General features: G+C 41.4%; 2 protein-coding genes and 1 long non-coding RNA gene across 9 annotated transcripts in view; 1 reads left to right on the top strand and 2 right to left on the bottom strand.

Moving 5' to 3' along the window:
• The window catches only part of LOC309633364 (uncharacterized protein), a 93,264-nt gene that overhangs the window by 39,374 nt on the left and 29,814 nt on the right, over positions 1 to 24,076 (top strand). Inside the window, exon 6 of one of the 6 annotated variants that reach the window (XM_082402151.1) lies at positions 16,117 to 16,750. The exons of the other annotated variants lie outside the window; for them this stretch is intronic. Coding sequence (XP_082258277.1) covers positions 16,117 to 16,382 — 266 coding nt within the window. The 3' untranslated portion in view covers positions 16,383 to 16,750. Of the gene's footprint in view, positions 1 to 16,116; positions 16,751 to 24,076 lie in introns of those variants that run through there. 6 annotated transcript variants of the gene reach the window in all.
• On the bottom strand, positions 4 to 16,107 carry LOC309633392. Its single transcript, XR_014247493.1, has 2 exons — positions 14,513 to 16,107; positions 4 to 14,456 (listed from the first exon to the last, which is right to left on the bottom strand). It is a non-coding gene; the product is annotated as an uncharacterized lncRNA (long non-coding RNA).
• Positions 23,631 to 24,076, bottom strand: part of SAP30 (Sin3A associated protein 30) — a 101,332-nt gene continuing 100,886 nt past the window's right edge. For both annotated transcript variants that reach the window (XR_014247463.1, XR_014247464.1), the window contains one exon: positions 23,631 to 23,942. The gene's annotated coding sequence lies outside the window, so the exon portion shown is untranslated. The remainder of the gene's footprint in view (positions 23,943 to 24,076) is intronic.

The following is a 24,076-nucleotide window of genomic DNA, read 5'->3' as shown; positions in this document are numbered from 1 at the left end:
ATGTAATTTTTTTTTTTAATTTACTTATTTTATTTTTGACTGCGTTGGGTCTTTGTTGTTGCGCGCGGGCTTTCTCTAGTTGTGGCGAGCGGGGGTTACTCTTCGTTGTGGTGCGCGGGCTTCTCATTGAAGTGGCTTCTCTTGTTGTGGAGCACGGGCTCTAGGTGCACGGGCTTCAGTAGTTGTGGCTTGCGGGCTCTAGAGCACAGGCTCAGTAGTTGTGGCGCACGGGTTTAGTTGCTCCGCGGCATGTGGGATCTTCCCGGACCAGGGCTCGAAGCCGTGTCCCCTGCATTAGCAGGCAGATTCTTAACCACTGCGCCACCAGGGAAGCCCCCCACTGATGTAATTTTTAAAAAGTTGGTTCAAATCGGTAAATACTCAGAAATTCAAGTTTTAACAGACATGTTTGTTTTTCTAAATCACACATCTAACCTAAACTATCTGCTGTGACGTCGTCATTACCAGCAGGATGTGTTCAGAGTACCCAGCCCAACACAACAGAAGCCTTTAGGATTCAGCTACCGTGAACCCCCCTGACTGAGTCAGGAACCCCCTGATGGCCTCCTCCAGCCCTCACCCCTCCGCTGCTGCCCAGACATATCGGAGTCCTCCGTGGTCCGGGGCCCCTGCTGATCCCTGCCCCGTGGCCGTCACGCACAGAGCGCCCTTTCCCTTTCTCTCTCTGCCCAGTAAGCACTCTGCCTCATTCTCGGGATCAATCCCAGGATCTGTTGAGAGCCCTCCTGTCCCTGCCTGCAGTTAGCTCAGCCTCTTCCTCACGGGCATCCCTCCTCTATCTTACAGAAACTTCTTTCTCATCTCGTCTAGCTAGGTGGCTGCAAAATTTGTTGCCCAAATAAGGACACTTTTGCAAACAATAGGGAGCTTTTAATTAGTTCATTGGGACTACAGGTGTAAAGGGGGCTGCTCTAGGCTAGGAGCATGTGTGGTCATCTTACCATTGAAACTATATCGTGCATGCGTGTATTGAATCATTATGTTGTACATCTGAAACTAGTACAGTGTTTTTTAAATTTAATTTTTATTTTATATTGGAGTATAGTTGATTTACAATGTTGTGTTAGTTTCAGGTGTACAGCAAAGTGATTCAGTTATACATATACATATATCCATTCTTTTTCAGATTCTTTCCCCATATAGGTTATTACAGAATATTGAGTAGAGTTCCCTGTGCTATACAGTAGGTTCTTATTGATTATCTGTTTTATATATAGTAGTGTGTATATGTTAATCCTAAAATCCTAATTTATTCCTCCCCCCACCAGCCTTTCCCCTTTGGTAACCATAAGTTTTGTTTTCGAAGTTTGTGAGTCCATTTCTGTTTTGTAAATAAGCTCATTTGTATTATTTTTTTTAATTCCATATATAAGTGATACCATATTTGTCTTTCTCTGTCTGACTTCACTTAGTATGACAATCTCTAGGTCCATCCATGTTGCTTCAAATGGCATTATTTCATTCTTTTTTTATGGCTGAGTAATATTCCATTGTATATATGTGCCACATCTTCTTTATCCATTCATCTGTCGATGGACACTTAGGTTGCTTCCATGTCCTATTGTAAATAGAGCTGCAGTGAACATTGTGGTACATGACTCTTTGTAAATTACAGTTTTCTCAGCATATATGCCCAGTAGTGGGATTGCTGGGTCATATGGTAGTTCTATTTTTAGTTTTTTAAGGAACTTCCATACTGTTCTCCATAGTGGCTGTATCAATTTACATTCCCACCAACAGTGCAAGAGGGTTCCCTTTTCTCCACACCCTTTCCAGCATTTACTGTTTGTAGATTTATTGATGATGGCCATTCTGACTGCTGTGAGGTGATACCTCATTGTAGTTTTGACTTGCATTTCACTAATGGTAAGTGATGTTGAGCATCCTTTCATATGTTTGTTGGCAATCTGTATATCTTCTTTGGAGAAATGTCTCTTTAGGTGTTCTGCCCATTTTTGGATTGGGTTGTTTGTTTTCTTGATATTGAGCTGCATGAGCTGCTTGTATATTTTGGAGATTAGTCCTTTGTCAGTTGCTTCGTTTACAAATATTTTCTCCCATTCTGAGGGTTGTCTCTTCATCTTGTTTATGGTTTCCTTTGCTATGCAAAAGCTTTTAAGTTTCATTAGGTCCCATTTGTTTATTTTTGTTTTTATTTCCATTTCTCTAGGAGGTGGGTCAAAAAGGATCTTGCTGTGATTTATGTCATAGAGTGTTCTGCCTATGTTTTCCTCTAAGAGTTTTATAGTGTGTGGCCTTACATTTAGGTCTTTAATCCATTTTGAGTTTATTTTTGTGTATGGTGTTAGGAAGTGTTCTAATTTCATTCTTTTACATGTAGCTGTCCAGTTTTCCCATCACCACTTATTGAAGAGGCTGTCTTTTCTCCATTGTATACTCTTGCCTCCTTTATCAAAGATAAGGTGACCATATGTGCATGGGTTTATCTCTGGGCTTTCTATCCTGTTCCTTTGATCTGTATTTCTGTTTTTGTGCCAGTACCATACTGTCTTGATTACTATAGCTTTGTAGTATAGTCTGAAGTCAGGGAGCCTGATTCCTCCAGTTCAGTGTTTCTTTCTCAAGATTGCTTTGGCTATTCTGGGTCTTTTGTATTTCCATAGAAATTGTGAAATTTTTTGTTCTAGTTCTGTGAAAAATGCCATTGGTAGTTTGATAGGGATTGCACAGAATCTGTAGATTGCTTTGGGTAGTAGAGTCATTTTCGCAGTGTTGATTCTTCCAGTCCAAGAACATGGTATATCTCTCCATCTGTTTGTATCATCTTTAATTTCTTTCATCAGTGTCTTATAGTTTTCTGCATACAGGTCTTTTGTCTCCTTAGGTAGGTTTATTCCTAGGTATTTGATTATTTTTGTTGCAATGGTAAATGGGGGTGTTTCCTTAATTTCTCTTTCAGATTTTTCATCATTAGTGTATAGGAATGCAAGAGATTTCTGTACATTAATTTTGTATCCTGCTTGCTACTCTACCAAATTCATTGATTAGCTCTAGTAGTTTTCTGGTAGTATCTTTAGGATTCTCTGTGTGTAGTGTCATGTTATCTGCAAACAGTGACAGTTTTACTTCTTTTCCTATTTGGATTCCTTTTATTTCTTTTTCTTTTCTGATTGCTGTGACTAAAACTTCAAAACTGTGTTGAATAATAGTGGTGAGAGTGGGCAGCCTTGTGTTGTTCCTGATCTTAGAGGAAATGGTTTTGGTTTTTCACCATTGAGAATGATGTTTGTCATATATGGCCTTACTGTGTTGAGGTAGCTTCCCTCTATGCCTACTTTCTGGAGGGTTTTTTTATCATAAATGGGTGTTGAATTTTGTCGAAAGCTTTTTCTGCATCTGTTGAGATGATTGTATATTTTTTCTCCTTCAATTTGTTAATATGGTGTATCACATTGATTGATTTGCATATATTGAAGAATCCTTGTATTCCTGGGATATACCCCACTTGATCATCAGCTATGATCCTGTTAATGTGCTGTTGGATTCTGTTTGCTAGTATTTTGTTGAGGATTTTTGCATCTATGTTCATCAGTGATACTGGCCTGTAGTTTTCTTTTTTTGTGACATCTTTGTCTGGTTTTGGTATCAGGGTGATGGTGGCCTCGTAGAATGAGTTTGGGAGTGTTCCTCCTTCTGCTGTATTTTCGAAGAGTTTGGGAAGGATAGGTGTTAGCTCTTCTCTAAATGTTTCATAGAATTCACCTGTGAAGCCATCTAGTCCTGGGCTTTTGTTTGCTGGAAGATTTTAAATCACAGTTTCAATTTCAGTGCTTGTGATTGGTGTGTTTATATTTTTTATTTCTTCCTGGTTCAGTCATGGAAGGTTGTACTTTTCTAAGAATTTGTCCATTTCTTCCAGGTTGTCCATTTTATTGGCATATAGTTGCTTGTAGTAATCTCTCATGAGCCTTTGTATTTCTGCAGTGTCAGTTGTTACTTCTTTTTAATTTCTAATTCTGTTGATATGAGTCTTCTCCCTTTTTTTCTTGATGAGTCTGGCTAATGCTTTATGAATTTTGTTTATCTTCTCAAAGAACCAGCTTTTAGTTTTATTGATCTTTGCTATTGTTTCCTTCCTTTCTTTTTCATTTATTTCTGATCTGATCTTTATGATTTCTTTCCTAATTGCTTTAGGTGTAAGGTTATGTTGTTTATTTGAGATTTTTCTTGTTTCTTGAGGTAAGATTGTATTGCTATAAACTTCCCTCTTAGAACTGCTTTTGCCACATCCCATAGGTTTTGGGTCATCGTGTTTTCATTGTCATTTGTTTCTAGGTATTTTTTGATTTCCTCTTTGACTTCTTCAGTTATCTCTTGGTTATTTTGTAGCATATTGTTTAGCCTCTGTGTGTTTGTATTTTTTACAGTTTTTTTTTCCTGTAATTGATATCTAGTCTCATAGTGTTGTGGTCGGAAAAGATACTTGATATGATTTCAATTTTCTTAAATTTCCCAAGGCTTGATTTGTGACCCAAGATATGGTCTATCCTGGAGAATGTTCTATGAGCACTTGAGAAGAAAGTGTATTCTGTTGTTTTTGGGTGGAAGGTCCTATAAATATCAATTAAGTCCATCTTGTCTAATATGTCATTTAAAGCTTGTGTTTCCTTATTTATTTTCATTTTGGGTGATCTGTCCATTGGTGAAAGTGGGGTGTTAAAGTCCCCTACTATGGTTGTGTTACTGTCGATGTCCCCTTTTATGGCTGTTAGCCTTTGCCTTATGTATTGAGGTTCTCCTATGTTGGGGGCATAAATATTTACAATTGTTATATCTTTTTCTTGGATTGATCCCTTGATCATTATGTAGTGTCCTTCTTTGTGTCTTGTAATAGTCTTTATTTTAAAGTCTATTTTGTCTGATATGAGAATTGCTTCTCCAGCTTTCTTTTGAGTTCCATTTGCATGGAATATCTTTTTCCATCCCCTCACTTTCAGTCTGTATGTGTCCCTAGGTCCGAAGTGGGTCTCTTGTAGACAGCATGTATACGTGTTTTGTTTTTGTATCCGTTCAGCCAGTCTATGTCTTTTGCTTGGAGCATTTAATCCATTTACATTTAAGGTGGTTATTGATATGTATGTTCCTATTACCATTTTCTTAATTGTTTTGGGTTTGTTTTTGTAGATCTTTTCCTTCTCTTGTGTTTCCTGCCTGAAGAAGTTCCTTTAGCATTTGTTGTAAAGCTGGTGTGGTGGTGCTGAATTCTCTTAAATTTTGCTTGTCTGTAAAGGTTTTAATTTCTCCGTCGTATCTGAATGAGATCCTTGCTGGATAGAGTAATCTTGGTTGTAGGTTTTTCCCTTTCCTCACTTTAAATATGTCCTGCCACTCCCTTCTCGCTTGCAGAGTTTCTGTTGAAAGATCAGCTGTTAGCCTTATGGGGATTCCCTTGTATGTTTTTGTTGCTTTTCCCTTGCTGCTTTTAATATTTTTTCTTTGTATTTAATTTTTGATAGTTTGATTAATACGTGTCTTGGCATGTTTCTCTTTGGGTTTATCCTGTATGGGACTCTCTGCGCTTCCTGGACTTGACTATTTCCTTTCCCATGCTAGGGAAGTTTTTGACTATAATCTCTTCAAATATTTTCTCAGACCCTTTCTTTTTCTCTTCTTCTTCTGTGACCCCTATAATTCGAATGTTGGTGCCTTTAATGTTGTCCCAGAGGTCTCTGAGACTCTCCTCAATTATTTTCATTCTTTTTTCTTTATTCTGCTCCTTGGCAGTTATTTCCACCATTTTATCTTCCAGGTCACTCATCCGTTCTTCTGCCTCAGTTTTTCTGCTATTGATTACTTCTAGAGTATTTTTAATTTCAGTTATTGTATTGTTCATCACTGTTTGTTTGCTCTTTAGTTCTTCTAGATCCTTGTTAAATATTTCTTGTATTTTCTCCATCCTGTTTCTGAGATTTTGGATCATCTTTACTGTCATTACTCTGAATTCTTTTTTAGGTAGGTTGCCTATTTCGTCTACATTTATTTGGTCTTGTAGGTTTTTACGTTGCTTCTTTGTCTGTAACATATATTTTTGTCGTTTCATTTTTTTTTTTTTTTGATGGGTGGGGCTGTATTCCTGTCTTACTGGTTGTTTGGCCTGAGGCATCCAGCACTGGAGTTTGCAGGCAGTTAGATAGAGCCAGGTCTTGGTGCTGAGATTAGGACCTCCGGGAGATCTCACTCTGATTAATATTCCCTGTGGTCTGAGGTTCTCTGTTAGCCCAGCTGTTTGGACTCGGAGCTCCCACCACAGGAGCTCAGGCCCGACCTCTGGCCTGGGAACCAAGATCCTGCAAGCTGTGTGGCGTGGCAAAAAAGAAAAAGGAAAAAAAGGAGCAGTACAATATCAAAGAATAAAAACAAAATAAAATTAGAAAGATAAAAAATATATTAGGAAAAATAAAAATATAATTGAAACCACTGGAACAGGGTAAAATAAAACCACAATAGAAAAAAGAAAAAAAAAAGGGTGTGTGTGTGGGAGGGGGAACAAGCCAGAAGGAGAGATCAATAACAAAGTATAAAGAATAAAATAAAATTAGAAAAACAGAAGATTAGGAAAAATAAAAATATAAATGAATGAACAGCAATGAATCAACAGGGTAAAACAGAGCCCCAATCTAAAAGAGGAAAAAAGAAAAAAAAAAAAAAAAGCCTTGGCTATGGGGGGTGGAGTTTAGGCGGGGGTGGAACTTAGGCAGTGGTGGGGGTTTAAGGTGCGACGGGACCTAGGTTGGTGGGGGGGCGACGTTCATGTGTGGGGCAGGCCCTCTGCTTAGGACCTGCGTGGAAGGGGAGCGGCAGCACGTGGGAAGGAGGGTCTCTGGAGTGTGGAGTTCTGGAGTGTGGAGTTCCGGAGTTTGGAGGTAGGGCCCTGGGTGAGGGTGTGTGGGTGGGGTTTAGGCCCAGCGTGATGGAGGAGGTCTCAGAGGGGGTCTCCGAGTGTAGAGGTGGGGCCCTGGGTGGGGGTGTAGGGGTGGGGCTTGGGCTCTGCGCGGCAGGAGGGAGGTTCCAAGGGCACAGGATTAGGCCTGGGGGCCCAACAGGCTCCCCAGTGCCTAAGTGGACAGGGAAAGCACTGGCCACGTTCCCTTCTGTTCCTCTGTGCCCCTCCCCCATCACCCCCAGGGTCTCCCCCGTCGCTGCTGGACCTCTAACCGTGGGTGGGTCCTGCTGGGTGTAGGAACTCTTCCCCTCCCCCAGCCACCCCCCTCAGTGGTGCCGGTCCCAGAGGTCCGACCTTTACTTTTGCTCCCCCTTCCCTCCTTCCCACTCCCTCAGGGCCTGTGTGGCTAGAGGGGGCCTCGGTGGGCAGAGGATCAGGCCCGGAATCTCAGCAGGCTTCCAGGGGCCCAAGTGGGCAGGGGAAACTTGGCCACACTCCCTTTTGATCCTCTGTCCTCCCAATGGTCCCCCAATTTCCCACTTTGGCATGGATCCCTTCCCTTCCCCCAGCCGCCCCTCAGGGGTGCCAGTCCCGTCCCGCCTCCACTTCTCCCCTTACACTCCCCCCGCACCCCACGTCCTACCCGGTCGCTGGGGTTTCCTCCCGTCCCCTTAGGTATCTGTGGTCCCCCACCAGTGCCTGGTAGGTGCCCTAGTTGTGAGGAGACGCGAATTCTGTGTTCTCCTAGTCCGCCATCTTGACTCCACTCTCTGTAGAATTTTTGATGATGGCTATTCTAACTCGTATGAGGTGATACCTCATTGTATTAGTGATGTGAAGCATCTTTTCATGTGCTTTTGGGCCATCTGTTTGTCTTCTTTGGAGAAATGTCTATTTAGATCTTCTGTCCATTTTTTGATCGGGTTGTTTGTCTTTTTGACATTGAGCTGTATGAGCTGTTTGTATATTTTGGAGATTAATCCCTTGTCGGTCACTTCATTGGCAAATATTTTCTCCCATTCTGTGGGTTGACTTTTCATTTTGTTTATGGTTTCCTTTGCTGTGCAAAAGCTTTTAAGTTTAATTAGTTCCCATTTATTTTTGTTCTTATTTTCATTACTGTAGGAGGTGGACCCAAAAAGATATTGCTGCAACTTATGTCCTAGAATGTTCTGCCTATGTTTTCCTCTAAGAGTTTTATAGTATCTGGTCTTACATTTAGGTCTTTAATCCATTTTGAGTTTTTTTTGTGTGTGTATGCTGCTAAGCGAGTGTTCTAATTTCATTCTTTTACATGTGGCTGTCCAGTTTTCTCAGCAGCACTTACTGAAGAGAGACTGTCTTACCTCCATTGTATATTCTTGCCTTCTTTGTCATAGATTAATTGACCATAGGTGTGTGGGTTTATTTCTGTGCTTATTATCTTGTCGCATTGATGTACATTTCTGTTTTGGTGCCAGTACAATACTGTTTTGATTACTGTAACTTTGTAGTATAGTCTGAAGTCAGGGAGTCGTATTGCTTCAGCTCCGTTTTTCTCTGTCAGGATTGCTTTGGCTATTCGGGGTCTTTTCTGTTTCCATACCCATATTAAAAGTTTTTGTTCTAGTTCTGTGAAAGTTGTCATTGATAATTTGATAGGGATTGCATTGAATCTCTAGATTGCCTTGGGTAGTATATTCATTTTGACAGTATTCTTTCAATCAAAGCATGTGGTATATCTTTCCATCTGTTTATGTCATGTTCAATTTCTTTCATCAGTGTCTTATAGTTTTCCGTGTACAGGTCTGTTGCCTCCTTAGGTATGTTTGTTCCTAGGTATTTTTTGCTTTTTGATGCAATGGTAAATGGCATTGTTTCCTTAATTTCTCTTTCTGATCTCTTATTGTTAGTGTATAGAAATGCAAGAGATTTCTGTGTATTAATTTTCTATCCTGCAACTTTACTGAATTCATTGCTGAGCTCTAGTAGTTTTATGGTAGCATCATTAAGATTTTCTATGTATAGTATCATGTCATCTGCAAACTGACAGTTTTACTTCTTACTTTCCAGTTTGGATTCTTTTATTTCTTTTTCTTCTCTGATTGCCATGGCTAGGACTTCCAAAACTATGTTGAATAAATGTGGTGAGAGTGGACATCCTTATCTTGTTCCTGATCTTAGAGGAAATGCTTTCAGCTTTTCATTGTTGAGTATGATGTTAGCTGTGGGTTTGTCATATATGGCCTTTATTATGTTGAGGCAGGTTTCCTCTATGCCCACTTTCTGGAGAGTTTTTATCATAAATGGGTGTTGAATTTTGTCAAAAGCTTCGTCTGCATCTCTTGAGATGATCATAAGTTTTTTATTCTTCATTTTGTTAGTGTGGTGTGTCACACTGATTGATTTGCAGATATTGAAGAATCCTTGCATCCCTGAGATGAATCCCACTTGATCATGGTGTATGATCCTTTTAATGCATTTTTGGATTCAGTTTGCTAGTATTTTGTTGAGGATTTTTGCGACTATGTTCATCATTGATATTGACCTGTAATTTTCTTTTTTTGTGGTTTCTTTGTCTGGTTTTGGTATCGTGGTAACAGTGGCCTCGTAGAATGAGCTTGGGAGTGTCCCTTCCTCTTCAATTTTTTGGAAGAGTTTTGGAAGGGTAGGTGTTAACTCTAAGTGTTTGATAGAATTCGCCTGTGAAGCCATCTGGTACTGGACTTTCATTTGTTGGGAGTTTCTAATCACAGTTTCAATTTCAGTACTTGTGATTGGTCTGTTCATATATTCTACTTCTTCCTCGTTCAGTCTTGGAAGGTTGTACCTTTCTAAGAATTTGACCTTTTCTTCTAGGTTGTCCATTTTATTGGAGTATACGTACTTGTAGTAGTCTATTATGATCCTTTGTATTGCTGTAGTGTCTGTTGTAACTTCTTTTTCATTTCTAATTTTATTGATTTGCGCCCTCTCCCTCTTTTTCTTGATGGGTCTGGCTAAAGGTTTATCAATCTTGTTTATCTTTTCAAAGAACCAGCTTTTAGTTTCATTGATGTTTTCTATTTTGTCTCGATTTCATTTATTTCTGCTCTGATCTTTATGATTTCTTTCCTTCTACTAACTTTGGGCTTTGTTTGTTCTTTTTTCTCTAGTGGCTTTAGGTGTAAGGTTAGGTTGTTTATTTGAGATTTTTCTTGTTTCCTAAGGTAAGGTTGTATTGCTATAAACTTCCCTCTTAGAACAGCTTTTGCTGCATACCATAGGTTTTAGATCATCTTTTTTTCATTTTCATTTGTCTCTAGATATTGTTTGATTTCCTCTTTGATTTCTTCAGTGATCCATGTGTTGTTTAGTAACATATTGTTTAGCCTCCACGGGTTTGTGTTTTTTACAGTTTTATTCTTGTAGTTGATTTCTAATCTCATAGTGTTGTGGTCGGAAAAGATGCTTGATATGATTTCAGTTTTCTTAAATTTACTGAGGCGTGCTTTGTGGCCCAGCATGTGATCTATTCTGGAGAATGTTCCATGTGCACTTGAGAAGAATGTGTATTCTGCTGCTTTCGAATGGAATGCTCCATAATTTAAGTCCATCTGGTCTAATGTGTCATTTAAGGCCCGTGTTTGCTTATTGATTTTCTGTCTGGATGATCTGTCCATTGATGTAAGTGGGCTGTTAAAGTCCCCTACTATGATTGTGTTACTGTCGATTTCCCCTTTTGTGGCTGTTAATATTTGCCTTATATATTGAGGTGCTCCTATGTTGGATGCATATATATTTATAATTGTTATATCTTCTTGGATTGATCCCTTGATCATTATGAAGTGTCCTTCTTTGTCTCTTGTAACAGTCTTTATTTTAAAGTATATATTGTCTTATATGAATATTGCTATCCCAGATTTCTTTTGATTTCCATTTGCATGGAATACCTTTTTCCATCCTTTCACTTTCACTTTGTATGTGTCGCTAGATCTGAAGTGGGTCTCTTGTAGACAGCATATATATACGGGTCTTGTTTTTGTATCCATTCAGCCAGTCTGTGTTTTTTAGTTGGAGCATTTAATCTGTTTACATTTAAGATAATTACCGATACGTATGTTCTTATCGCCATTTTGTTAATTGTTTTGGATTTGTTTTGTAGGTCTCTTTTCTTCTCTTCATTTGTGATTGGATGACTATCTTTAGTGTTTGGATTGCTTTTTCTTTTTTGTGTGGGTATCTATTGTAGATTTTTGGTTTGCAGTTACCATGAGGTTTGATATAGCAGTCTTTATATATACAAGATTGTTTTAAGTTACTGGTCTCTTAATTTCAAATGCATTTCCAATATCCTGCGTTTGTACTGCCCTCACTATTGCTGCTTTTGAGATCATATTTGTGTGTGGATGATTTCCTACCTTTACGGTGTGTTTGCCTTTACTGGTGAGCTTTCCCATTCGTAATTTTCTTGTTTCTACTTGTAGCCTTTTCTTTTCCACCTAGAGAAGTTCCTTTAGCATTTGTTGTAAAGCTGGTTTGGTGGTGCTGAATTCTCTTAGCTTTTGTTTTTCTGTAAAGCTTTTGATTTCTCCATTGAATCTGAACGAGAGCCTTGCTGAGTATTCTTGGCTTTAGGTTTTTCTCTTTCATCACTTTAATTTATTTATTTATTCGTTTATTTTTTTGGCTGTGTTGGGTCTTTGTTTCTGTGCGAGGGCCTTCTCTAGTTGTGGCAAGCGGGGGCCACTCCTCATCGCGGTGCGCGGGCCTCTCACCGTCGCGGCCTCTCCTGTTGCGGAGCACAGGCTCCAGACGCGCAGGCTCAGTAATTGTGGCTCACGGGCCTAGTTGCTCCACGGCATGTGGGATCTTCCCAGACCAGGGCTTGAACCCGCATCCCCTGCATTGGCAGGCAGACTCTCAACCACTGCGCCACCAGGGAAGCCCTCATCACTTTAAATACATCCTGCCACTCCCTTCTGGCCTGCAGAGTTTCTGCTGAAAAATCAGCTGATAACCTTATGGGGATTCCCTTGTATATTATTTGTTGCTTTTCCTTTGTTGATTTTAATATTTTCTCCTTGTCGTTTATTTTTGTCAGTTTGATAAATATGTGTGTCGGCATGTTCCTCCTTGGGTTTATCCTGTATGGGACTCTCTGTGCTTCCTGGACTTGAGTGTTTCCTTTCTCGTGTTAGGGAAGTTTTTGGCTATAATCTCTTCAAATATTTTCTCATGCCCTTTCTCTCTCTTTCCTCCTTCTGGGACCCCTATAATGCGAATGTTGATGCATTTAATTTTGTCCCAGAGGTCTCTTAGACCGTCCTCATTTCTTTTCATTCTTTTTTCTTTATTCTGTTCCACGGTAGTGATTTCCACCAATCTGTCTTACAGCTCACTTATTCATTCTTCTGCCTCATTAATTCTGCTATTGATTCCTTCTAGTATATTTTTCATTTCAGTTATTGTATTGTTCATCTCTGTTTGTTCTTTAAATCTTCTTGCTCTTTGTTAAACATTTCTTGTATCTTCTTGGTCTGTGCCTCCATTCTTTTTTCGAGATCTTGGATCACCTTTATTATCATTATTCTGAATTCTTTTTCAGACAGATTGCCTATCTCCGCCTCACTTCATTGTTCTTCTGGCATTTTATCTTGTTCCTTCGTGTGGAACATATTTCTCTGCCGTCTCATTTTGTCTAACTTTCTGTGTTTGTGGTCTCCGGTCTGCAGGTTTCAGGATTGTAATTCCTCTTGCTTCTAGTTTATGTCCCCTGGTGGGTGAGGTTGGTCCAGGGGCTTTTGTAGGCTTCCTGGTGTGAGGGACTGATGCATGCCCACTAGTGGGTAGAGCTAGGTCTTGCCCCTCTGGTGGGCAGGGCCATGTCAAGGGTGTGTTTAGAGGTGGCTGTGGGCTCAGGACGTGACTTTAGGCATCATGTCTGTTGGTGGGTTGGGCTGTGTCCCCCCACCCTCGTTGGCTGTCTGGCCTGAGGCGTCCTAGCACTGGGGCCTGCAGGCTGTTGGGTGGGGCCAGGTCTCGGTGCAAAAATGGCGACCTCCAGGAGAGCTCACACCTATGAATATTCCCTGAGGCCTCCGCCACCAGTGTCCTTCCCCCCACAGTGAGCCACAGCCGATCCCTGCCTCCAGGACCCACAGGTAGATCTGGCCCAGGCTCCTGTGGAGTCACTGCTTTGCCCGGGATCCCAGTGCACGTGAAACCTTGTGTGCGCCCTCCAAGAGTGGAGTCTCTGTTTCCCCCAGTCCTGTGGAGCTCCTGCACTCAAGCCCTGTTGGCCTTCAAAGCCAAATGCTCTAGGGGCTCCTCCCAGGCTGGGGAGCCTGACATGGGGCTCAGAACTCTCACTCCTGTGGGAGAACCTCTGCAATATAATTATTTTCCAGTTTGTGAGTTGCCCACCCGGTGGGTATGGGATTTGATTATATCGTGAAAGTGCCCCTCCTGCCATCTTGTGGCTTCTTCTTTGTCTTTAGGTGTAGAATATCTTTTGGGGTAGGTTGCAGTCTTTGTTATCACTGGTTGTGAGCAGTTAGTTGTGATTTTGGTGTTTTCATGAAAGGAGGTGAGCTCAAGTCCTTCCACTCCACTGTCTTGTCTCTACCTCCAATCTGAAACTAATATAATGTTACATGTCAATTATATCTCAAAAAAAAGCATATTCAGTAACCCACTTTACTTCCTAATTTATTTGGCTGTCTCACCTACTAGACAGTAAGTTCCTGGCTGACAGGAATGGGTTTTTCTCCTTTGGCATCTGAACACCCTGTGTCTGGCACAGTGCCTGGCACAAAACATGCGCAGCTGAGGTCTGCTGAACACGTGCATGGTTGATACAGGAATTAATGGACTAATTAAATAGTGGCTAATATTTATAGAATTGTTTTTGGTTAAACAATAGTTTTTCAGGTAACACTGCAAAGGCTAACTAATTTCCCCTTAAAATGGTTCATTAAATCTTCAAATGTTCTGCAACCAAAAGCTTGAACTTATGATATAAGCATAATTTCTTGCATGTAAATTTATCAGCACTCATTTAATCGTACAACTGAGTCTCACCTGGTGTGATGGTTAATTTTTATGTGTTAACTTTACTGGAGCAAGGGGTGCCCAGACATTTGGTCAAACATAATTCTGGGTGTGTGTGTCTGTGAGGGGGGTTGTGAATGAGATTCATGTTTGAATCAGTAGACTGAGTAAAGGGGGTGGCCCTCCCTAATGTGGGTGGGCCTCGTCCAACCGACTGAAGGTCTGAATGGAACAAAAAAGGCTGACTTTCCTGTCAGTGAGAGGCAACTCTTCCTGCTCGACTGCCCCTGAGCTGGGACATCAGTTTTTTCTTGCCTTTGGACTAAAACTGAAACATCAGCTCTTCTTAGGTGTCAAACCTGCTGGTTTTCAGACTAAAATCCTACCATCGGTGCTTCTGGTTCTCAGGCCTTCAGATTCAGTGTGGGGCTACATCAGTTCCCCTGCATCTCCAGCTTGCTGACTACAGATCTTGTAGTCTCAGCCTCCATGATCACCTGAACCAGTTCTTTACAATAAACTCGTAACACAAACACACACACACACACACACAGACACACACACACAGAGACACACACACACACACACACACAGAGACACACACACACACACACACACACGCACACCCTACTGGTTCTGTTTCTCTAGAGAACCCTGACTCGTACACCTGGCAAAAGGAAATCTAATTTTGTCAGGTTCAGCCATGAAGTATCACAAAGCTTCACGTAAAAATAACATTTCTAAAGCTAACATACTGGAGCTGTAACTTGTAGAGGAAATCATACATGATAAAGATAAAATATCTGTGAACATGTCTCTTATTAGCTAGCCAAGTGTTAGACATTGAATTTTATTTTCCTCCTTAAAAGAAAGATTCTTTCATGGTAAATTCACCATATAACAAATGAAACCTCTTGCTGAAATTAAGGGAGAAACAGGTAAGCAAAGGAAGAAGCAGAGGTAGTAAGAAGTCAGTATGATTCTCACTTTCAGAGTCATTCCCCTCCCCGACTCCCCCAGAAGCTCGTGCCTCTCACATGTCGGGGCTGCACGTGCTACCAGGGTGGCCGCTGCGTGACACTGAGCAGGCGACCCACTCCAAAAGCTGCTTGCCTGAGGTTGTAACTCTGAAACGGCCATTCAAAGTTTTTAATTGCATTAAGTACTCATTTGAGTATAAAACAGTGTGCGTCGGGGGGTGAGGATTGGTAGAAGCTTCAGAGGAGACTGTTTGGGTTTTCCTGCCGAGCTGCCCGTGGACAGGGTGATTCTCATCCAGAATCCAGGTCAGCATGCTGAACGCAATCAGGAGACCAAGAAGCGTCTCAAAGACTTTTTTAAACCTCCAAGCCAAGAATGCATTGTTTTCCCCCCGTGCACCCAGTATTTATTAAGAACTGACTATGTGTTGGACATTGTAGAGGGTGATTTTAATTCTTTGCCTTCAAATAAACCTGGAATTTATTCCCGTAAGTCAATCAGATGATTTTATCCTAACTCGGTCTATACTGCATTTCTAATCTCAGTATCCAGGACTAGTGGACTTTAAAAACTTGGTGCATAGTCAATATTATTTCATCACATGAACTGAGTTGCTGTTTTTCTTTTAATTTTCAAAATATATATAATATTTTCAGCTTTTATTTCTTTGTAAATACTTAACCTTCAAAGGTTAAAAATCATCACACTTTTGAAATTTTAATCTTACCCTTTGATCTTTGGGGGAAAATATGTTCAAAGTCTATTGCTCACAGAGTTTTCTTTTAATGCTTTGTTTCCTAGAGTCCACTGATAATTTCATGAGATTTGTTCATTTTAGTCACTTTTTGGTACTAAACTATGAACATATTTCACTTTTAAAAACTATTAAATAAAACTTGTATTACATGGCTATTAGGATGATTGTTTCTAAAAGTTCACATAATGCTAAAAAGTAACAAATCAAGGTGCCAAATCCAGATAATTTCAATGAACTGTATTAAAAGGAAATAAAGACAAAAGTCATAGGGCTTCTCTAAGGTTGTATAAAACAAAAACTCGTCTTAGTAAGCAAATGTTCTTAAGTACATTTAAAACAGAAAATGTTAAGTGATCCAATTTGGATCTCTGTTACTTAATTTGCTTTGGAGGAAAGGCGATTTGGTTTTTTGTTGGTTTTGTTTGTTTCTTTTTTCGTACAGTCTTTATGGCCACTTGCTCAGCAACCAGGGTCTGCCTGACAAATCAATACGCCTGTGAGTTGATCTCAGTCATTCAGAGTGCCAAGAGGGAGGGGGGGGTTGGGTCCCACTCCTCTCTCATCTCCCTGTGCCTGGCTTGGTGGAATGCTTGTAAGAGACGCCCAATGCAGGCTTCTGCACCAATTAGAAGCCTTGTTACCTTCTGCTGTAACAGCTTATACCACCTAGTAAACACATTATGGTGCGTACCAATGATAAACGTGTGAGAGAGAGAGGGAAGGGGAAAAGAGAAGAGATAGGAAAGGGCCAGAACTGAAGCCCTTGTTCCTGACCCTGTCTGGGTTCTCTGCCTGGGCTGGGCCACGTGTTCGGCCTCCCAGCGAAGGTAAGACCCCTGGAAAGGCTGTCATTGGTGTATTAGAGAGTTGGGCACAGAGGCACAGAGCCTGGGTAGCTGCAAAGCAGGATAAGCAACAACATAGGCCTCTAACAGAGTCAGTGGCCTCGTGTAGACAGTAAGGCGGCGGGAACAAGCCTCCCCCAGTGCAGCAGGAACTCTGAAGGAGCTGAAGGTCAACTGTTCCCTGTCTAAACCTGGAAGGGGGGATCCATGAGCCCAGGCCAGTTTCTTCCTCCTTCCTGCAGGCTGCTTGGTTGGTGTCTGACGCTGAGAGAGGACTCCACAGGCAAGTATTTATTATTCAGTCTCATTTATACAGCATTCTCCGTCCAGTTCAAAGAAAACTGCTGCTCACATCCAGAAATATCTAATTCCAATAGGGTGTGTATAGCATTTGCTTCCCATCAAAGCAAAATCCTCAATACATGAAATCTGAGACCTTGGCAATTTAACGGATTCCTTATAATTTTTAAATAGCATATATTATTTTAGTGCTTTTACCCAGTTGGAAGGTTGCTGAGGGATAAATTGGCAGCGTCTCTGTTTTCTTTTGAAAAAACAAATTCGTAAAAATGAAGTGTTCTACATTTATTTTATGTTGTTATTTTGGCAGCTTTCTTTTTATGACCAAATTCTGAGTCTGTTATATTATCTGAATTCTAAAAAGATTTGATTGATTACAGAAAAGTTTATTTAAAAATTGGCTTTGCCATTTTTTTCTCTGGCTAACTCCTGGGTTGTTTTATACAGTACTTACTATTTAAAGGACCTAATTTATTTTTCATGGCCCATCACCAGTATCCAAGATAGCATCCAATTTCTTAATTCTGAACTCCACCTTGAGTGACTTCCAAACTAAATGAAATGAAAATACCTTGGGCAGTCTTGGTTTACACACGGTGGCAAAATTAACTTGAAGTTACATGGATCCCACACTGGGGATACTTCCGAGCTTCTGCTCTGTGTGTACCCGCCAGAAGCCTTCTCCTCCCTTCACTTTAGGTAAAACAAGATTTTTTGAGCACTACTCTGAGCAAAACTGTGCTGAAAGTACAAAGGCGGATCAGGCTCAGTGCCCAGTCTGATGGACACGGTTGGAATGGGGTCTTGAACTGTGCTGTCACTGCACACTCTGTCTCTGGGGGCAGAGAGTTCTTGCTCTGGCTGTTTGTTAGGAGACAGAGTTTTATTCTTGTCCAATACATCTATTAAACATTTATCTTCATATCAACATGTCTCCTAATCTTTTAAAGTCAAGACAAATGGGAGTATACAGTTTAAATTACATTGAGGAGTTTTAACCTGGAAAGTGCTGTATATTTCCAATGGGTTATTTTATGGTCTCTGTTTCCACACTTGACTAAAGATACTGTTATGTATATAATTTTTGAGTTCACTTTAAAAAAGATTTTTTATTGAAGTATAGTTGATTTACAATGTTGTATTAGTTTCTGTCGTACAGCATAGTGATTCAGATATGTGTGTGCGTGTTTATATTCTTTTTCACATTCTTTTCCATTATGGTTTACTGCAAGATACTAAATATAGTTCCCTGTGCTATACAGTGGGACCTTGTTGTTTATCTATTTTACATGTAGTAGTGTGTACCTGCTAATCCCAAACGCCTAATTTATCCCTCCCCACCTCCTTTTCCCTTCGATAATTATAAGTTTGTTTTCTATGTCTGTGAGTCTATTTCTGTTTTGTAAATTAGTTCATTTGTGTCATATTTTAGATTATACATATAAGTGATATGGTATTTGTCTTTCTCTGTCTGTCTGACTTCACTTAGTATGATCATCTCTAGGTTCATCCATGTTGCTGCAAATGGCATTATTTCATTCCTTTTTATGGCTGAGTAATATTCCATTGTGTATATATACCACATCTTCTTTATCCATTCCTCTGTTGATGGACATTAGGTTGTTTCCATGTCTTGGCTTGTGTAAATAGTGCTGCTGTGAACATTGGGGTGCATGCATCTTTTCAGATACACATTTTCTCCTGATATATGCCCAGAAGTGGGATTGCCGGATCGTATGGTAGCTCTATTTTGAGTTTTCTTAAAGAACCTCCATACTGCTCTCCATAGTGGCTGCACCAATTTACATTCCCGCCAACGGTGCAGGCGGGTCCCCTTTTCTTTACGTTTACTGTGAATGGACATCCAGTACATTCACTTTTGGTATATGTACTTCTCTGTAAGCCTTGAGACATGCGCAGAGCCGTAGATGCACCACAGTCAGGACGCAGGACCAGCCACTCCCTCCCACAGAACGCCCCCTCTGCTGCCCGTGGTAGTCAGCCCCTCCGCCCCCACTGACCCCTGGCAACCACCTTCTGTTCTCTGCCTCTCTTGTTTTATCTGCAAAAAGTTTGTGTTTATCAGTGGGTTTCAAAACAGGGATGAGTTCACTTAAACAAGCCGTGCTTTGTGTCCTTAGTGTGCCCGGCTGTGCCTAGTCAGGATCTTCTTCTGATGCCTGCAGTTGAAAAGGGTGGAGCCATGAAATGCTTCTAAGGGCCTTCTGAGTCACAGACTCCTCCTCTTGGCTTATGTGAGGAAATGTCAGTGGTAGGGAGACTGAGGGCACCGGGCAGCTGTCCTCGTCCGTTTGGAGCTCTGAGAATGGCTCTCCGAGCAGGGCCATCTCCCTTACACATGAGTGTTGTCTAACACCCACCCATGTGCTTGGCAGTGTTTCTCAGAGGAAACGCTGAGTAAAGGTTTTCATCAGGGAATGGATAAATCGGTGGATTTTGTAGGGAGCCACTGTTTGACTTACCATCTAGACATCATTGTTACTGATATTTTACAATAATTCAATTTTTGCAAAGCCTTATTTCCATTTGGGTCCAATTATCTGGGGAGAAGTCTCCTCACTCCCTACCCTCTTGTAATTACAAAACATGTTCTTTTTAGATGATGTCAAAATGTTCTCCTCCACTAACTCCCAAAGCTTGCTGTCTTGGCCAACTTGATGCAACTCGGCATCACTGGGATAGAAGAACCCATGGAGCTTTTAGAATTGAGGTGAAATGGAACAGGGAGCAGAGTAAGGCAGCCTAGAGATGCTGAACCTTGGAGGACCATTTTAACATGAGTGTTTTAATGCTAATGCTTAGCTCCAGCCAGGAGGGGTTACAAGAATTATAGGCAAATGTCCAAGTTATCATATTTCCTAAATGTTGGCAGGGTTCTCCCAAAACAATCCAAGGCAAAAAATCTGACCTTGGGTGACTAGCAAATTTTGTCAACAAATTCGCTCTTTTCCACCCTCCCCACATTCACATGAACCCAAAAGGCACCAGCTGACATGCCAGGGGTCAACTGCTGTGCACCTGTGCTTGCTTGTCTCCTGGGTGGATTCACTGACTTTTAATCTAGTGCCTTGAGTAGTCAATTAGGTTAAATTCCAGTGATTTTTTTTGCATAATATTGATATAAAAATGTCTAGACTCTAGACCAATGCCAAAAACTGGATAATATGATTCTTTAGTACAATAGGAAAATATCTTTTGCCGGTAGACTATTTACTCACAACCAAATAAGGAAGAATAGAAGAAATTAACTTGATAAATTATAATTAAGTAAATTTTCTTTAAAAATATTGCTTCAATTCATTGTGTATTCCATGAGAAATTTTTTGTTAGGCCACATGATCCAGAAAATTCCCAGCTTCCTCCTTTTCATGTATAGATACATATGTCCTTTGTAGTATTAATATCAGGCCCAAATTTGGAAGAGGGAGAGAACTCATGGCTGACAATAATTCATAAACTAGAGAAACTAGTTTGTAGCCCAATTCATTTTTTTTCCTGTGGACATTCATGGTTAAGGTGGCTACATCAGGTCTGTGAGTCAAATAGAATATTGGCATTTTTTATCTCAAATGAAGAAAATGAACATAATAACACTTCAGAATTATAAAAATTTACATTTTAAATCTGTTGTATCCCTCAAATTGATATTCATTTTTACAATTCACAGTGTACAATTCACTACATTTTTATAGTTTTGCATATTCTGTTATCCTGTCAAATATTACATAGCTGAATGCTAAAATATCATTAGGCCAACCACTTATTTCAGGTACTTGTGAAAGGAACTGAGTTAAGCACTTGTACTCTTACAAGTTTGTGCCAAGTATGTACCAGGCCAGCCTTATTATTTTTTCCACCCTCTGTAAGTGAATATCTTGTACCAAGCCTCGCCTTGCCTTCTGATTGGAATCTTGGTCTCTCCTGACACCAACACCATGTTGGTTCCAAAACTGTATAATGTATGTTCCAATCCTTATTTTCCCATTTGACTATATCTCCCCAATTGGAAGATGATGGAAAAATATTGGGAACAGTAATGAAAGGACTTGGAGGTTTTCACTCTGCAGACTGAACAGTTGCTTGCTGGGAATTGTTCCCTTGGATTCCCTTCCTGGGATGGAATGTAACATATTCCAGCTGACGCTATTCAGGGCAAGAAAATAGATCATGATTAACTTGATAAATGACTCCGAACCTAGCACTGCAGCTTGGGAATTTTCCCTTCGAGCACATTGCTTAGGACAAGTTTATGTACCGAGTAAAAAGAAATTTGTTCTGTTTGACCGCAAGTATAGTGTTCTGAAGTTCACAAGTTTTTCTCCTTCTCCTCCTCCTGCTTCCTTTCCTCTTCTCTTTTTAACCTGTCTCCCTCCCCGCAACCTCTTTTTTTTTTTTTTTTTTTTTTTACTTCAGATTGGCCATTTCATCCATAAATGTTCTTTAAACTAACCGGAAGTGGGCCTGGCTCTAAGCTACTGCCAAGTCTCCCCTGTCGTTGGTTTTCCCGTGTGTGTAAAGGAAGGCGTGAGGAAAAGGGCACCCCTGTCACACCTGGGAAGACAGAACACTCATCCCATACACAGAGGACAGTGTCAGGACATTGCGTGTACTGCCTGTGTGCAAACACCACTGACACCACACACACAACACATACACTACACACACGGCACAAAACACGCACAGACATCACACACAAAACACACCACACGCACTACACACACCACACAAACCACAGACACACACCATACACAAACACAACCTACCACACACAGAGACCACAACACATACACCACAGATACACAAACCACAGACACACCACACACACCCCACACACACACCACACAAACCACAGACACACACCATACACAAACACAACCTACCACACACAGAGACCACAACACATACACCACAGATACACAAACCACAGACACACCACACACACCCCACACACACACCACACAAACCACAGACACACACCATACACAAACACAACCTACCACACACAGAGACCACAACACATACACCACAGATACACAAACCACAGACACACCACACACACCCCACACACACACCACACAAACCACAGACACACACCATACACAAACACAACCTACCACACACAGAGACCACAACACATACACCACAGATACACAAACCACAGACACACCACACACACCCCACACACACACCACACAAACCACAGACACACACCATACACAAACACAACCTACCACACACAGAGACCACAACACATACACCACAGATACACAAACCACAGACACACCACACACACCCCACACACACACCACACAAACCACAGACACACACCATACACAAACACAACCTACCACACACAGAGACCACAACACATACACCACAGATACACAAACCACAGACACACCACACACACCCCACACACACACCACACAAACCACAGACACACACCATACACAAACACAACCTACCACACACAGAGACCACAACACATACACCACAGATACACAAACCACAGACACACCACACACACCCCACACACACACCACACAAACCACAGACACACACCATACACAAACACAACCTACCACACACAGAGACCACAACACATACACCACAGATACACAAACCACAGACACACCACACACACCCCACACACATACACCACACAAACCACAGACACACACCATACACAAACACAACCTACCACACACAGAGACCACAACACATACACCACAGATACACAAACCACAGACACACCACACACACCCCACACACACACCACACAAACCACAGACACACACCATACACAAACACAACCTACCACACACAGAGACCACAACACATACACCACAGATACACAAACCACAGACACACCACACACACCCCACACACATACACCACACAAACCACAGACACACACCATACACAAACACAACCTACCACACACAGAGACCACAACACATACACCACAGATACACAAACCACACACACCACACACACCCCACACACATACACCATGCATATACTACACACACACCAAACCTGACACACACCACACTCACACCCACCACACACCACAGACACCAGACACACACCAAACGACACACACCACACAAACCACACTCACACCCACCACACAAACCAGATACACATACCACACACACACATGCACACCACACAGACAGACCACACATACTTATACACACAGACCACACACATACACTATGCACTCCACACACCAAACACACCCCTAAACACAGCACAGATGATAGAAACACCACATACACATATACCATACACACACATACACCGAACACATGACACACACCACACTAACCACAGACACACATCCCACACACACACCCCACACCACGGACACCACACAAATTACAGACACATATACCACACACACTACATGCACACCATACAGATGACACACAGATCACACACATACACGCACCCCACACAGACCACACACAGATTACATGCAACACACACATATACCACACACATACACACAGACCACACACTGGACATACCCCCCCCCACACACACACCACACACATACATATACCATGCACACCTATCACATACACCCCTCACATACCACACACACACACCACACAAACCACAGACACACACCATATACACCACACACACACCACACATACCCATACCACACAGAAACACCGCATCATGCATACCACACACACATCTACACATAACAACATACAGCACACACACACTGTGTGCTCGATGCACAGTGAGGCCAAACAATACTGAAACATCGGAGTTTGGAGCAGAGAAATGTTTATTGCAGGGCCAGGCAAAGAGATGGGTGGCTTATGCCTTAAAAAGCTGGAACTCCCCAAAGGCTTTTAGCAAAGCCCTTTAAAGGCAAGATGAGGGAGGGGCGTGGTTAGTTGTTGCAAAGTTCTTTGTGTTGTTGGATGTAGCTGTCTACGTAGGCCAGGTCACAGTCAGGTCCTGATGTTCCTGTTATTCTCTGTTCAGGTCAGGTCAAGGTTAGGTTATCCTGTAGGCTGTCCTGTGTATTTCAGGTTATAGGCAGCATTCTTTTACAAAAGATGCAGAGCCAGCATGACTAAGCACAGGCGACAGAACACAAAGGTTAAATAAGGTTAAAGTAAAAGGAGCAGATCTAATATGGAGTCAGATTTGTTCCTCCATATTACAATTCTTCCCTTTTCTTTGATACTCCTCAATCTTGAGGAGAAG

The sequence above is a fragment of the Balaenoptera borealis genome, assembly GCF_965194805.1.
Source record: "Balaenoptera borealis genome assembly, chromosome: 8".
NCBI lineage: Eukaryota > Metazoa > Chordata > Mammalia > Artiodactyla > Balaenopteridae > Balaenoptera > Balaenoptera borealis.
Note: the sequence above shows the minus strand (reverse complement) of the source record. Positions and strands in the feature narration are given on the sequence as shown.